This window comes from Pocillopora damicornis, chromosome 12, assembly GCF_964200805.1.
Source record: "Pocillopora damicornis chromosome 12, jaPocDami1.2, whole genome shotgun sequence".
Taxonomy (NCBI): domain Eukaryota; kingdom Metazoa; phylum Cnidaria; class Anthozoa; order Scleractinia; family Pocilloporidae; genus Pocillopora; species Pocillopora damicornis.
In genome coordinates this window covers 17,315,889-17,332,155 of record NC_142681.1, presented here as the reverse complement: position 1 = coordinate 17,332,155, position 16,267 = coordinate 17,315,889, and the positions used below count along the sequence as shown (strand labels likewise).

Sequence of the window (16,267 nt, the reverse complement as noted above, 5' to 3'; positions counted from 1 at the left end):
TGTTATAGAAAAATTAGTTTTGCCAGCTGGCATCACATTTTGTCGCTGTTCGTTTGAAAAACTTTTATTTGAATCGGAGTTCTTACATACACTTTGCAATTTTTCATCGCGTTGTTTCGATAAATTGACACTTTTAACCTCCAATCCTAAATTAGGTTTAATGGTGTATCTGCGCTCGTTTTTCAAATTGAGCAAAAAAAACTTTTTACAACTAGTTTGGTCCTACAGTTTATTTTTACAAACAGAAACTTAGATTATCCTCACAGATTTTTTCTATTCAACCGTTCTCCCAGTATCACAACCAGACACAGGCTGTTTTACAGCTTGAAGTATTTTTTCACAAAAATAGTGTACACGAAAATGAGGCAATTAAAACAAACGACTTTAATGTCTCGCTTGCGTGCCCTTTTCAACATACAGATGGACATCATTACTGCAGGCGCAGTTGTTGTGTAAGTTATGCACTCCTTGGCACTTCATGACTTCAGTCTGAATCTGAGCCGTCACTCATATCTACGTCCTCAGATTCCTCGTCTTCTTCTTCGGATTCTTCCTCCTCTGATTCCTTTTTGCTTTTGCTCTTAGGTTTTCCTGATTTAGGTTTTGCTTTTGCTTTAGGTTTGGGTTTGGGTTTGGTTTTCTGTAAAAGCAAATTAAATAGGAGATCGTCAAATAAAATGGGACACCTCAAATGATAGTGCAAATTGAACTTGCTCTACAATTTAAAACGAAAGCATTGGGCTCGTACCCAATCGTCTCTCGTTTTTTCTGAAAGTGCAGGAGATGTGAACGAGTCATAGTGCAAGTCGGTCTCCCATCTCTCGCTGCGTGGTTTTTCCATAAATAAAAAAATACAAGACAAGTTTAACAAGTAAGGGAAACGATTATCAAAACTCTAAAATACTTCAACCGATGTTATCGTGAAGTTTTGTGGACGTCATAAGATATAAGAAAACAAAGTTACCTTGTCTTCATCCTCTGAGGAACTATCGTCAGTTTCTACAAATTCTGCGCTCTTAAATTTCTGTGACTCGCCGCTGCCAGCTTTTCGAGGAGAAGCAGTTTTCTTTTTATCTCCTTTCTTATTAAGGAACTCCTTTACGGAACCCTTCTTGCTTGGTTTCTCATCTGGACTATCATTTGGTTCGTTAGCTTTCTTCTCTTTGTACACCTTCATTGCCTCGTCGTATTTCTTCTTCGCCTCTTTGGCCATTTCCTGCCATTTCTAAACACGAATTAAATTACCTTGTTAGAGGTGACTTAAAAGTAATTTCTACTCGCATTATCATGACATTTTCCAGCAGAAAGATGATGGATAGAAAGAAAAATAGAGTTTGCCATGACACTAAATTACAGGAATTAAAATTAAAGGAAATATATTACAGAAAATGCGGAGAATTTGCTCTGGTTGAAGAGCACCTTGTGTTGAGGTTTGGCCTTGATCCGAAATTGAGGGCAGCTGCAAAAATATCCTTCAAAAATTGTAAACTGCTCAATGTAGTCTGGCCAAAGTGTTGTAGAGCGCCCCGAGCTGATGCACATGGCACTGTAGAAATCCTTACATAATCATCATTCTCGCATTATTGAGATAGAAGGAATACAAAGATCATTTACTGTTTTATCCTCAATTTTCTTCCACTTCTCTCCCGCTACTTTGGATAGCTCTGTCACTGAGATTCCAGGGTTCTCCCCTTTGATTTGTTCCCTGATTTCGCTCAGCCATAACATGTAGCCGGACATCGGCCGCTTGGGGGCATCAGCGTCCTTCTTCGCTTTCTTTTTCCGTTTGCCTTGAGGTGTTTCATCTGTCTGCAAAACGAAATCAAGGTTAAAGCAATTTCAATTGTGTCGAAAGTCATTCGGGATTGGATCATGTCTTGAAAACTCGTGCCACCGTCTCAACCAATCAGATGCATACAAAAACCCAATCACGACTCGGTCACCCACGTTTTCCCGCGCTTGGAGCGGTCAGCTTGTTTTCACTTTGAGCTCTAATCAGTTTCTTACAATATTCACCTTTACTCTGATTGGCTCTTACTATAACCTTGGATTTTGTTTTTAGGACATTCAATAGGAAACTGTCCTATGAAATATATCGCGTTCTCTATTTCGTATAAAAGAGAAAAAAAGAGCATGATGAAGATGTAGGTGAAAAAGGCTCTCAGCTCTGTTTCTGATTGGCTCATACAGCGATTGACTAGAACAATTAAATTTTAAAGTATACTCTTGCAGTACAGGCCGGTACAAACAGTCTTTTGATTTTCCTAGAGGTATATAAATTCTTTGATTGAAACAAAAAAAAAACGAACAAACGAACAAACAAACAGATAATCAAAAACACAACAAGTACTAAGACACTAAACCAACGCCAATGAGTTTCGCGGTCTTGTTATCAAATCAATCAACACAAAAAACTCTGAAAGATAACCAAATGGGATGGAAGTATACACAAAAGTCTGGCCTAAAAATGAAAGAGTGAAATTCCATCACTCTCCATGAGCCTTATGCATCGTGAACTGTGAAACGACATTCCTCGTGAGTCAAATAGGAAAAGTGAAAGGGAACATTCTGCTTCTGAAAGGTTAAAAACAAGACGACAGAGCCGTAAGATTTTCAGTAACACATACTGAAGTTTTAGCCTTCTTTTTCGGTGCGGGGCTCGCGGTTTTTTCAGCTTTTCTTTTCTTTTCAGGCGACTTTTTCTTCTTCTTTTCCTTTACTTTGTGTTTTGGCTTGCCTTCCTCGTCGGATTCTCCTTCACTTTCTGAAGAAGACGGGTCGCTCTCGAATCTAGTACAAAATTATCTTAAAATTAGCCTCATTGTGGCCACGAGCCTAATCAGCTAGGAATAAAGCAACGGTCAATAGACTTTTCTTAATCCTTTACACCCTAAAATCAGTATGCATATTCTCCATAGCGTTCTCTGAACATTTCCTAAGGTGCTTACAGGGAGAATTGATACAATCAAAAGCTTCTTTAGGTGGTGATAATTTCCCTAATTCTCCTAACCTTCATGCGTGATTCAGCGATGGTATTGTAAGACGCTATTCACTCTTAATGGTCAAAGGGTGAAAGAACCAACTGGCCAGGAGAGTAAAGGGGCAAGTTTCTAAAGAAACTGTGGTGCTGCGAAGGTGGGAGAGTGTAGCAGGTAATTTAGTGTTAACAACTGAGTTGAAAACGTAAATTAGCCACCGTAAAGGGTAAAAAAAGCTAGGCCAGGAGAGTGCCTGTCTTTTAAAAATATTTCAGAAGAATTGTACCTTGCCTTTAGCACGAAAATACTTCTCTACTCAGAACAATTTTAGCGGGGTAAAACAGATATACTCACTCCTCTTTCAAATCCTGATCTTCTCCCCCACTTCCAGGATTGAAGGACTCGTCTGACTCATCTGTAAGTAACAGATTAAATGGAAAGGAAAAACACATGAATTCACCTGAACAAAATTATGCGAAGAAAAAAGGCTCAACATCCTCAAATACCAAAATTCAAGACTTTCCCTCACTTTCTGCAGGACTTCTTTTGTGTTTTCCATGGCCATAGATCAATCGTTTGGTTTTAAAATTACATGAAAGCAACCATTTGACGAACGTATTTCTTGCGTTTTTGTTGTAATAAAGATAAAAAAAACAGTGACCTTAGACTAGGAGCTATCCCTCCTTTGCGTGAGCCTCACACCCAGAGTTTCGCGCGGCGCGCTAACATCATTTTTTTTTTTTATTCCAGTTTTCACTGATTTTTTTGTTACTCGCGCGATGGACTTCGCGGAAAAGAAGAAACTATTCGGAGTGTACAGCGAGTCGTCAATTCCTTAATTTTTCATAGGCGGCAACCAAGACCCACGACTTCCCGGGCCTGGAAAATTGCAGAACTACCTTTAAGATTCTGATCACAATTTCAATGAAATGTGTCCCGTGAAAACTCTGAAAAACAGGCTAGTGTGGGACGGCAACACTCTCTGTGCGCTCAAAATAGAAATCCTATTTGTCCAATACTACAGTTGGAATTTGATCACTACAAAGGAAACGGTTGAGAAGATTTTTTAGCAGTATAGGGATGGGCCAGTGGTATCGGCATCTGTCTTCAAGGCGGAGTGTGAATTAGAAATTACGTGCTTAGTACACACACACACACACACACACACACACACACACACACACACACACACCTTCGCTTGACTCTGACTCTTCGTATTTCTCGGCTCCTTCAGCCTTCATCTGCTCCAAGTACGCATCGTGAGAATCTTCGTCTGAGCCGGGCATCAATTCGTCTTCATACTGCTTTGATGACACCTTCGATTAAACCACAAAAATCCATAAACATATAAATAAATAATGATGAATAGTGAAAATGACTACAATAAAATAATTTTGCTTTGTTTACCTTAAGGTACCTAGCTAAATAGGGAGAATTTATTTCAAAATCTAGGCTTATTTTGATAGAACTGTTGTATTCACGTACAAAGAGAGGAACCGTAAGAGCAGACGCAAACAAAACTGCAGAATTTTCAAAAGGACTAGGGGCAGGAATGCTGCAATAAAAAGTACTGATACTTTGCATGCACGCTGAATAGCGTTGACCCTCATCGTGGGCACTCCGGCACGAGCGTTTCCTCGCCTGCAAGAAAGCATGAGGCCTTGAGTAAAGTAAGAGCATGCAATGATAATAAGTGCCAGACTCCCGGCAAACCTCTCCCGGACTCGTCTCAAATCTTCCTGCGGGCAGAGAAATGTGCGTCTTACAGCGCTAAGAATGAGGGCGTTAGTCTGTCAATGACTGCAAAAAAAGTGTTATTTGAAATTATGTATTGTGTGCTAACCTTTCCTGTGTTCTTTATTCTCAGATGCTTGCCACTGACAAAATCGAATAATTTGCCATACTCCTCTCTGAAATATGATGCAAGACAGATTAAAATTTCTCAAGCTACTTTGAAAAACCTGAAATATTTTCATGACTCCAGTTGTTGGTAATTTTTCCCTTTAAAACTTTGCACTGAAAATTGGCGTACTGCTGACAAAGTTTTAATCATTTGCGCATGCCCGCGGTTTGACCGCTGCGTTGTCAATCTCGTTTCCTCAGCTACCACTTATTCACCGAAAAAGGAGCTTATGATGAACGAGGAATCTGGGAACGAGCTTACTGTTTTATATGCACGTGTCCCGTTTCTCTTCCCTTGGAAGTAGAGTGAAGGTGTGAGCGTACTGTAGTGTTTTAACGCCCTTAGGATCGTGCTGGACGCCAGTGCCGTTTCATCATAATAAGTATTAGCCAGCGCCAATAACAAGGGTGTGCCCACGGGCTCAATCAGTACTTGTACCATGCGTTCGATCTAAGACCTATTTGATTGAATGCATGTTCTACTTTCTCCCATTTTGTGAAGTTTATATGAAATAATTCATATTTTGTACTGCGGTTGTAGATGAAAGTGAAATGTGATCATCGCAGTAAATTTTCCAATTTAAGCAATTGGAAAGAAGAAGCCTGAAAAAAATCAGGGCTTCAACGGGATTCGAACCCGTGACCTCCGCGATACCGGTGCGATGCTCTACCAACTGAGCTATGAAGCCACACATTAGGAGCGAGGTCAATTTATTGAGTTCATATCTTCCCGTGCAGTGAAATCATGTGAAGTTTATATGAAATAATTCATATAAACTTCACATGATTTCACTGCACGGGAAGATATGAACTCAATAAATTGACCTCGCTCCCAATGTGTGGCTTCATAGCTCAGTTGGTAGAGCATCGCACCGGTATCGCGGAGGTCACGGGTTCGAATCCCGTTGAAGCCCTGATTTTTTTCAGGCTTCTTCTTTCCAATTGCTTAAATTGGAAAATTTACTGCGATGATCACATTTCACTTTCTCCCATTTTGTTAATGAATGCGTCGGAAAACCTCATCCAAAATTCCTCAACATCCTGTAGACGCCACTTACTTTTCGATGCTACTAAACACGTAACTGACCCCCGACTTTGTCTCCACTTCAAAATCAAATGACCGACTGGATCCACCTCCTCCTGCCACACGGGCAAAGTTCACTGAGGAGATCTCGTCAAAGCGGATGTGCACAGGGGGTTTGTGCACAAATATAAAGCCCCTTTCTAAAGGGTACAGCATTCCGCTGCCAGCTCTGTATGAACACGTGATGCAGCTGACTCCCGCATGACTGAAAAGCAGAAGAAGAGTTAGGGCAAGACTGAAAAATGTCTGGATTTAAAAATTCGTTCATAATGGAGTCTACTTATATTTCTCTAATGGATCTATGTCACAGGTTGATTGAAAGAATGAATAGAAACAGACCTTTTTGCAACTTCTACGATGAGAAAATTCAAACATTTCACGCTACTAGCTTTGTTCAATGATATTTAGACTGGGATGTCTCTAACGCACAGAGAAAGGGATGTTTAACAAGTCATCCTGTCTTAACCCTTTAACACCCATAAGTGAGTTAAGGCAACATGTAATGTGAATACTCAAACTTATCAGGTAAAGGTTAGTAGTCTTCATCTAACACCAAATACTCGCGATTTATTTACAAGGAAATGTGCAGCTGCTAGAGGGGAGAATTCAAAATCAGATCTTAGGAGTTAAAGGGTTAAAGATTGCTGCCCAAATATTCTTTTAGTCGGTGTGATAAGCAACCGATCACCTTAACCAGAGTAACAAAACACAACCTTAGAACACCAGAAACACATCACATTAATACGCACCTTTTAAATGTACCAGGAACGGTTATTCTTCGACCAACAACTGCCTTCATCAGTCTGCTCACAATCTCGTAAATTGGACCATCCATCTCCTGAGTTATCTTCCCTTCATATTTTTCCTTTAACTCCTCCCTAAATTGCAAAAATACCAAGATGTCAAAACACTCGAGGAATTCGGTATAAGATGTACATGCTACGCTTTAAACAATGAAGTTGGATCAGTGGCCGACCTACTGCACCTACGCCACTGACAAACGGCTAACGTTAGAAACGTCAGCTTTAGGAACTCCTTACAGTGGCCAATTTACGTTATCAACTCAGTTCACAAAACCACATTATCTTGTAATACCTCTCTTCTCCCCTTTCCCCTCTCCTTCCCCCTCCCCCCCCCCCACCCCCACAAAGGCAGCACTGCGAAAGTTACCCCTTTTATTCAAACGAAAGTTAACACTATCGCTTTCCCACACTCAAAAGCTTCTAGAATGGGAATTCTCTACCCTCATAATTCCCCCAATTTTTATCCGCATTTCCAGAAATCACAATACCTTGAACAGGTACTCAAACAGAAAGCACAGGAAGAGAAGAAAAATTGTAATATTGATCATGTAAAACTCCTTCACTTACTCTGACAAATTTAGTTTCACATCAAATTCTTCATCTTTTTCAAATTGTATGATCAAGAATGGATATCTTGTTTGGCCTTGTTTTATTGGAGGATCCATGCTAACCTACAATGCAAAAAAACAACTATTTCAGAGTAGTCCATCAACAGCAAATTTCAAAGCGATGAATGTTATTCAATTTCCAGGCTGTCTTATTCTACATGGAGCCTCTCTCCTAATACTTTACTTTTGAACTTCATTTTTAAAGCTGTTAACTTCATGATAGCCGGTTTCAGGTATTCAGAAAGTAAAACGGAGTGAAGTAGAAAACGACACAAGAATGGTAACAGAGCAAAAACCAGGGGAACCTGGGTTGGATCATGCACAGAACCTTCATCAGCTGACTCAACCCAACCCTTCCTTGTCTTTTCACACCTCCGCTACAATCATGCCGTGCACTATCGCGCATCACTTTATTAACTCAATGCTCTTTGTCCACATCTATGAGTTAGGCCACCATAATAATCCTATCACACTCTAACACCTTTTTCTTATACCTGACTTCAAGATTATTCCAGTCTCAAGTGCTACATTTAGTGCAAAACATTTTAATTAACATTATTTTTTCCCAGTATACAAGTGAACTACAACACAATATGTTACTTGATTTTGCTTGACACTGGACCTTCTCTCCAAAATGAATTATTGAGGAAATTCCTCAAGGAGACAAACATGACAAAATGTTCCAATAAGCCGCAATGGCCCTGCATGTTATCTACTCATATAATAAAACTTACCACAAAGAACATAAATCTTTGGTCTTTGTGAGGTAAAAGGAAAAGACGCAACACTGATGTGTAAGGAATCTTGTAGTCATAAGTTTTGCCATGAAGTTGAAGAAATGAAGGGAACACTTTCATGGTGTACCGGCCCCTTAAAACAAAAAGGAAAAAAAGAAAATTTTAACATACAACAGCAGCTTCTACTCCCTAATCTTATAAAACAGACAAAAAAAAACTCTCAGTTAAGAGTTCAGAGGTAATCAAGGATTGTAATGGTTTTGCTTCACTTCACTGTAACTGATCTGTGAAATTTGTGCCCCTCTCTCACCCAATCAGATATAAAGCTAAATCTATTCCACATGGTCCTTTACATTTTCTTGCTTTAAGCAGTTTGCTTGTTTTTACAAAGAGTCCTTACTGGTTTCTGCTGATATTTTTTTTTGCTCTGAATGGTCACAGCGATTGCTTCCTGCAGCATTAAATCTTAAAACACTCAAACACAATGCACCAGGCCAAGGGATTCATTTTCAAGTAGAATTACCTTGGGGTCAAACAGGCGACATCAGGTATTGTAACAATAGCATCTCCTATTGCTTGAATAATGTCCGCTTTCTCGAGAACTTTTTGATGGAAACTCTACCAAAAATAAAAATAGAAACAAAAACAAAAACAAAGCAAACAAATTATAGTAGAAACTGAAAAAAATTTATTGCAATAATCAGGATTATTAAATGTAGTGATTTTCCAGCAGAAATCTCATTGTTCTTTCAGTCTCTGGGTGTTTAAGCCACTGACTGTATATTCCAGTTTTCTACTCACTTTAACAATAAGACTACAAACATGTACATACTTCTACACTTTGTGAAGCAAAAAGAGAAAAATTAATTAAAGCTTATCAAACTCTTCACAAACTAACATTAGTATCTATATTCTCCATACTGTTCTCTATACATTTCTTTGGTGCTGGTTGGGAGAATTTGTTTAACAGTCAAAGCTTCTTCAATTGGCAACTATTTCCTTAATTCTAGTGACTTCAATGTTTGATTCAGAGGTGATGTTTTAAGGAAAAATAGATCCCAGTCACTCTTTGCAGTTTAAGGGATAAGTTTCCACAACATAAACAGATTTGCACAAATTGCCTCTTTAACCCTTTAACTCCCAGATGTGATTAACATGAAACTTCTCCCTATAACATCCTTAACTTATTCAGCAAACAGGTTATGAGAATATTCAAACTTATCAGGCATAAAATGCTATCTTGATCTAGCACCAAGTTCTCATAACTAATTTACAGGGAAATGTGCAGCAGCTACAGGAGAGAATTAACAATCAGATCTTGGGAGGTAAAGGGTTAATATCAATTTAAAAAGTAAAATGCCTACAACTGGCAACAAAATTGTGGACACATTGACCTTCTCCACTCTTTTTCCCTTGTTACATTAACCAATTTGCCCCATCCCCCCTCTCCTTAAAAAAAAATGCTGTATCGCGATTCCATGACCTTTTAGCTACATACAGGCAATATCGAATGAGGGAGGGGGGTATTGTCAATGACTAAGAGTGCGTTAGACACAGGAGTGTTAATCTACACATAAATAGGACTGTTCAAAGATGATCTATCAACTAATTTGGATGATGATTGTAGCTTGGCACAGATTTCACATTGTCATTCTTTGGACATGACATGTTAAACTTGCTTCCCCTTATAATCAAAATGTGGATTTTAGAAATGAAGAACATACTTTGACCGGGTCTTCTGTTGGATTATCTGCAGGTGTAGGGATATAAAATCTCATTTCCATTAGGCAGATCTGTGCATCATCATTTTGATGAAACTCAAGTGCCACTTCATTTTTTCCTGTTTGTGAATAAAATAACACTGTATAAGACTGTTCATGTTTTATTCAGGAAATCCTCACACATAGAGAGCATGCAATCTGAAATTAGCCAGGTGAAAAAGCAGTACTCAGCAGCAGGATATTTAGCAGGTAATTGCTGCATTTCATCTGGCAAATATCCCCAGCAGCAGGCTCTTGGCTGCAACTCTGATTTCCACAAAGTTCTGTATCATTTTGGACAGGCCTTGTAATGAAGTGTCTACAACCTGGGAATTCACTGTTTTAGAATTTAGTGCTCTTCCATACTTCATATTGAAAGGATAGTAATTCCAAATTAATTTTTTCCACTCTGAAAAAAATAGGATGTAACAAAGATGAAAGGAAAAACCTCACCTGTTGTTGCTTGCGACACATCCTTGAGAGGGACTATAAATGCTGGCTTTTCATCAACTTCAAAACAGAGAGAGGAGCCTGAAACATTTCACAAAATCCTTTGTTACAGCAATACAAATAAACCAGATCAATGTTGGTCTCACAATCAAATGCAGAAAAATTATGCAATGTTTGTGAAAACAGGTAGCACCAACAACAACAAACAGACACAGACTACAGATGACTAAGAACACATTACATGGACAGACACCTCTAACCTTTGAATTTAGCAGTGCCCCAGTTCCAGCCCTTGACGGATAATTCTATTTCTTCCAGATCCTTTCCAAAATTTTCCTTAATGAATGTTGCTAGTTGGTCATAGTCCTAAAAAGAGAAAACACAAGAGAAAAATTAGTTTCACTCTAGTTAATTTAAATCAAGAGAACTGAATGTTTGGATGCCACTTCAAAAATATTTTTTTGATGTCATATGGCAAGTAAAAAAAAATTTCAATGAAATGTCCCATGTACTTAGAATAGAATTTAAATCTAGTTTAAAAAGACAACATCTCATTCTTGTGTGAGAATACAAATAACTATTTACAATTAGAGCAGAAAATGCAGCATCACCCTGCACTTGAGTTAAGAATATTGAAATGTGTTTTGTTGTATTAAGCTCAGATTTAAAAAAAATGCGGTAAAGGGAGACTTTCCCCTTCACTGCATCCTAGCCATACTACAAAGGTTTTAACTATTTGTTTTGACAGAGAGAAATCCAAGTAATTAACAACATTGCTGTAGTGATACCAACTGTTAGCTTTCAAGTAGTTTCAAATGGAGACAAAGACTTACTGCCTCTTTGAAACCTTCAAACTTGAACTGCATTCCATTTGTTAGAGCAACATTCAGTTCAAAACCACGAGCTACTCTCAACCAACTAGTTGATTCAATATCAGCCACTGCTGCTTGGTCAATTTTTCCAGTTTTGTTTGCTTTGAATATTATTCCACCTTTGTGTAACTTCAACCGTCCATCATTCTGTGAACAAGGCAGAAATGTGATATTTTTAAGGGCATTAGCCCCTTTAAACCTTCTGTGGTTGAAATAAATCTTCAAGTTATCCACCCAAAAAGTCAAGAATTGACCTCTATGATGCGAAAAAAAAAAACACCAATTTTTGACCAAGTGGCCCCATCATTTGAACAAGGTTAGAATCGAAAAGGATTGTTGCTAGAGGGAAAGAATACCATGATATGGATAGAATATGGATTGCCTAAACGTGGAAGCCATAAACTTGGAATAAATCGCTCAAAAGAGTTCTTTGAGTCAAATAATACAGTAAGTAGATTGAACTCAACAGTAAGTAGATTGTCCCATTTGCTGAATAATGTTATCTTGATATGACACCACATTCCCTTCACTCGCAATAAAGCTATGGCATGGAGGGAGAAATTCTAATCAAATATTGAATGTAAGAGACTTAAAGTAGCCTATTAGCCCTTGTAATACAGAGATTGGTACCGGCGGAACCCAGCTGGTTTAAGTCGTTGTCTCGTAGCGTCTTGTTTATGTGCAATCATGGACGCCTTTAGGGGCTAGCTCTTCAAATCTCTGAGACCAGGAACCAAGTGAATATTAGAAGAGCGCAGCACAGAAGTGTACTGGCTAGAGCTGCAGCCGTCAGTGAAGCTCACAAGTTGCTTCCGGTTGCAAAATCACCCCAGTACAACGATTAGGAATCCTTTAAAAGGCGTAAGAAATATATCTCGTATAACATCATGTAGATGATAAGGATATTTGTAAAAAAAAAATCTCGTGAGTATATTTAGCTTTGAAATTAGAAGCCATGCACTGATCGTTCTTTCTACGAGCTACACGTGATATGGAGCTTCTGCCATTTCCACTCACCAATGCACCTCTTACAAGAAGGTAAATATCACTGAACTCCAAACCATCAGTGGCCATTTCAAATTCCTATAGCCAGGTTAAAAATCAACAATCAATAATGCAAAAGAACATGGAGTTATTGTTTTGAGAAAGGAGATTTTACCCCTTGTTTGTTCCCGCGCGTTTCCAAAATGGCGGACAAGCTGGCAGAGTGAGAACTGAACCTACTTTGTGATTGGCTTTCAGTATGTCTCGTTCCCGCGATAATTTTTCGTCGTGTTACGGGATCACACGGGACAGAGGGACGTAAGTTTAAACAGGAAAATTGCTGAGAAATTATTCATATGTGATTCTAGCTTGCAAGAAAAAAAAAAGGTTGGTTTTTAAGGGGAGCAAAGCTGAAAGAGTGTCCTCAAAAGTTTGATAAAAGTTTTTTAGATTTGCTAATGATTTCCACTGATGCCAAAATTATCTAGGCAGACTTAAATCTATAATACATTCATGAGAAATAAATGCAGAGTGAACTTCATTTTTGAGCATGGGAGGAAGTCTCAAGTTTTTTGTGTTTTGATTGATCTTCCGAACTCTGCTTACTGTTTTTCTTTTTCGTTTGGTGCTTTAAAAGCTTTCTTTTTTTCTTCTGCAGCAGCAATTCTGCATAATTATGTAAAATTTCTAAAAATTTCCAAATGAAGCTTGTGAAATCCACAACATTTTTATGACATTATGCAACTTTTTTGCAAGAGGAACCCCTACCCACAGTTGGAAAGTATGTCAGAAAAAAGCCAGTATTGTCAACAAGGTAAGGAAAAATGATTCAATTTTATTTTTAATTGCTGAATTCAGTGACTGTGAATTTATGAAAATCATACATGTGAACTGCAGATAAAGTCGTGAATATGAAAGCAATCTTCCCAGTAATGAACACTTCTTAAGCAGTAGTGAAAATAACGCCAGAAAAACTTCAGGCTTGTACAAAATTTGAACCCATGACCTCTACGATACCTGTGCAGTGCTCTACCAACTGAGCAACCAGCTCCCAGTTGACTTGTTAGCTCAGTTGGTAGAGCACTGAACCGGTATCCTAGAGGAATAGGTTCAAATTCCGTACATGCCTGAATTTTCTCCACTGCTGTTCAAGTAGGGTTCATTACTGTGGAGATTGCTTTCATAATAACATCACCAGTCAAAGTTGCCTTCACAGTTCTTCATGTTTAGCTTCCTGAGGCCACCACTCTAAAAGCTTACTGACAGCATCCCAGTTGATAACATTCCAAAATATCTGTACATATGCTGCCCTGTGATTCTGATGCTTCAGATAATAAGCATGTTCCCAAACATCAATGACCAGGATAGGCATTAAGCCTTTCTCATTCAATGGACTATCTTGATTTTTTGTTCCACTGATTTTGAGCCTGGTCTCTTCAACATCAAGGCACAACCATGCATACCCTGATCCAAACAGGTTCAAGGCAGCCTTCTCAAACACTGATTGAAAGTTAGAGTAACTTCCAAAGGATTCATCTATCATCTGGGCTACCTTGCCGGATGGCTTTCGCTCTTCATTGTTAGGATTTGGAGACATGATTGCCCAGTAAAGAGCATGGTTCACATACCTGCCAAGAGGAAAAAACAAAGTCTGCTTTTGAGCTTAGTAGCTAATTAATAAATTAGCAGTGGTTTTGTGTTGTCTGTTCTCTTATCAACAACAATATTTAACTACTACTGCTTGTGAGTTTGCAAAAAATTTTGACCTCTGTGATGACTTATATGGTTGTTGATTAGAACACAGACCACCCTAAACCACAGTTGATTTGTTTTTTACCACAATAATGACATTTCTACTTTCCCTGGATGAGATATTAGACTATTCCAAGTTACTCCCCCCTTGGCATTTTGTCAGGTTTCCTTGACAACTTACACATACCCATTTATACTCCTGAGTGGAGAGAGTGAAGAAAAATGATCCCACCAGCTCTGGAACTTTGAATTCTTGATCTGAAGTCCAGTGCACTAACCACTGACCAGAAATTATAATGATGATTAAATAAAACTATTTTAAAATTCTTCAGAGAGGCAAATTTTGTTATATTCATGAGAGAGCTATTTATCAGAGAAGAAGAATTTATATTTCCGAAACAGTAAGGATCAGTAAATGACAACCAATGGTAATCAGTGAAGATGGCACAGGAAAGCTTTTGGCTTGTTTGAGAAAACCAAAAATAGGCTAAAACCTGGTTGTTTCAAACTACAAAAGTGGATGACCAATAAGAAGGCGAGAAACACAAATGAAACTGTATTTGGACAGGAGCCCATTACCCAGAGCCTCCATACTAATTGTACCCTTGAGTCAACACTGTCCTGTATCTTTTTATTTTTAGAACTGAGATATGTAGGGGGTTCTACAATTTCCTGCAAAAACATGCTGACGTTCACATAACACCCTAAAAAAATTGACGGTCAAAGACAAAAGGTGACCTCTATTCTCTCTCTTTAGTAGAGGACCACAGCTCTCTTATGATTGGCTATTATGTAAACACCTGCAAAAAAACCCCACAAGAGGTGCTTCTATGAATAAAAAGATACAGGACAGGGTTGACTCAGAGGGTAATTATGGAAGACGGAAGCTCCAGGTAATAAGCTCCTGATTTGGACCAATAAGAATAACACATGAGGTAGAATCTCTCGATTTGTAGAGCACTTGTTTAGATTTACATAAACTCTCTTGCACAAGAATTGTAAAATAGTTCTATGTGAAGATACAGTTAAAACTTAACTCACCCTCCACCATTATTCCTTACTGCCAGCTGCCACTGATCAGGGACAAGATCAAGATTATTCAGAATAGTCACAATGGGTTTTGAAGACAACTGCGAAATGTTTCCCTGAAAGATATTTGAGGAACAAATCAATACAGCAATACCTTGGAAAATTTTAATGATTCCTGCTTTTAAAATTTATATAAATAAAAAGGCTGTGGATTGACACGACCATCCGTTCTTTTTTCGGCAATGAACTGTCATCAACCCCCCCCCCCCCCCCACTCTATGTCTCTACGTCAATATTTTCACGAAACCTAACATTTTCTTGCACTACTCTAGTTCCAAAGAATGCAATCCAGAATTTAGCAACTTTGTAATCTGTGCCTTTGGCACTAACCGATTCTCTCCAGCTCTTCAAGGCTGCATTTAGCTTTTTCGTGTAAGCTGCGTGGTGACCTAAGTGATGCACCCTCACTGTCGCTTCATCGATGAAAGGTTCCAAACCATCATAGTTGTACGGCAACTCTGGAAGAGCGTATTCCTCTTTATATTGAATAATTTCTTCGTAAGGTGTTATGCATTTGATACTGCCAAAGTAAAGGACGACAAAAACAATAAAAGATGCAATACGTTTGATGAGGGTCATGATTAAGTGCCTAACGCAATCTCGCGCGGTTTGAACAATGTCAATCGACTGGGTTTGAGTTCTTTCGTTCGTCACCGGAAGTAATGATCAAACTATATCGGCTAAGAAAACTAGGAACCTACGGACCCTTAGGGATTTTTGTTAACCTACGATATACTTAAAAAAAAAACACGTTGGACTTTTTAGTTTCAGAATACCCCGCAACTCATTTACATGTCATTGAATAAGAATAACGTCTATTGTGTTATGCCTCGATCTTCAAAGCCTCCCGACACATGTAAGTGAGGCGGACCAAAGTTGCGGGGTATTCTGAAGTTTAGCCAAACTAAGGATACTTTATTTAGTTATTTATGGATTTTTAGACACGAATTTTAAAATAGTACGATTGATTTTTTGCTTTTGGAATGCTTGCATAACCTTTTATTTTTTGAGCTAGAGCAGAATTGCGCACTTTAAAAATAATCAAAACATGCAATATTGCTATGGAAATTTTGGGCCGATTATTAAGTCATTTCCACTGTTCTTGTCTTTCAAAGGAGGTAAATATCATTTGTATTTCCAGGAAACACTAGGATACCATTCAGCGTACGCCCTGGGAACTTAAAGCAGGAGAAAAAAAATTGGGATTATAGTTTTGTGACAACGCTTATATTCGCAACTCACGCTGTC

General features: G+C 38.5%; 2 protein-coding genes and 1 pseudogene across 3 annotated transcripts; 1 reads left to right on the top strand and 2 right to left on the bottom strand.

Moving 5' to 3' along the window:
• The window catches only part of LOC149036763 (uncharacterized), a 386,542-nt pseudogene that overhangs the window by 124,635 nt on the left and 245,640 nt on the right, over positions 1-16,267 (top strand).
• On the bottom strand, positions 140-12,408 carry LOC113673735 (FACT complex subunit SSRP1). 2 transcript variants are annotated; one of them, XM_089188880.1, is made up of 18 exons: positions 12,354-12,408; positions 12,212-12,277; positions 11,156-11,341; positions 10,583-10,688; positions 10,326-10,403; positions 9,837-9,952; positions 8,636-8,730; positions 8,110-8,245; positions 7,335-7,438; positions 6,714-6,842; positions 5,939-6,169; positions 4,822-4,888; positions 4,171-4,294; positions 3,333-3,393; positions 2,628-2,790; positions 1,615-1,809; positions 965-1,225; positions 140-640 (listed from the first exon to the last, which is right to left on the bottom strand). In XM_089188880.1, the coding sequence occupies exons 2-18, from the start codon at positions 12,266-12,268 to the stop codon at positions 485-487; spliced, it is 2,265 nt and encodes a 754-aa protein (XP_089045006.1). In that variant the 5' UTR covers positions 12,269-12,277; positions 12,354-12,408; the 3' UTR covers positions 140-484. The 2 variants fall into 2 exon arrangements, with proteins under 2 accessions (XP_089045006.1, XP_089045005.1); XM_089188879.1 differs by having other exon boundaries at positions 140-630; positions 961-1,225; positions 12,354-12,401.
• LOC113673740 (uncharacterized) lies at positions 12,994-15,642 on the bottom strand. The gene is made up of 3 exons (XM_027190168.2): positions 15,350-15,642; positions 14,972-15,075; positions 12,994-13,806 (listed from the first exon to the last, which is right to left on the bottom strand). Exons 1-3 carry the CDS (start codon positions 15,596-15,598, stop codon positions 13,389-13,391), a joined length of 771 nt encoding a protein of 256 aa, XP_027045969.2. The 5' UTR covers positions 15,599-15,642; the 3' UTR covers positions 12,994-13,388.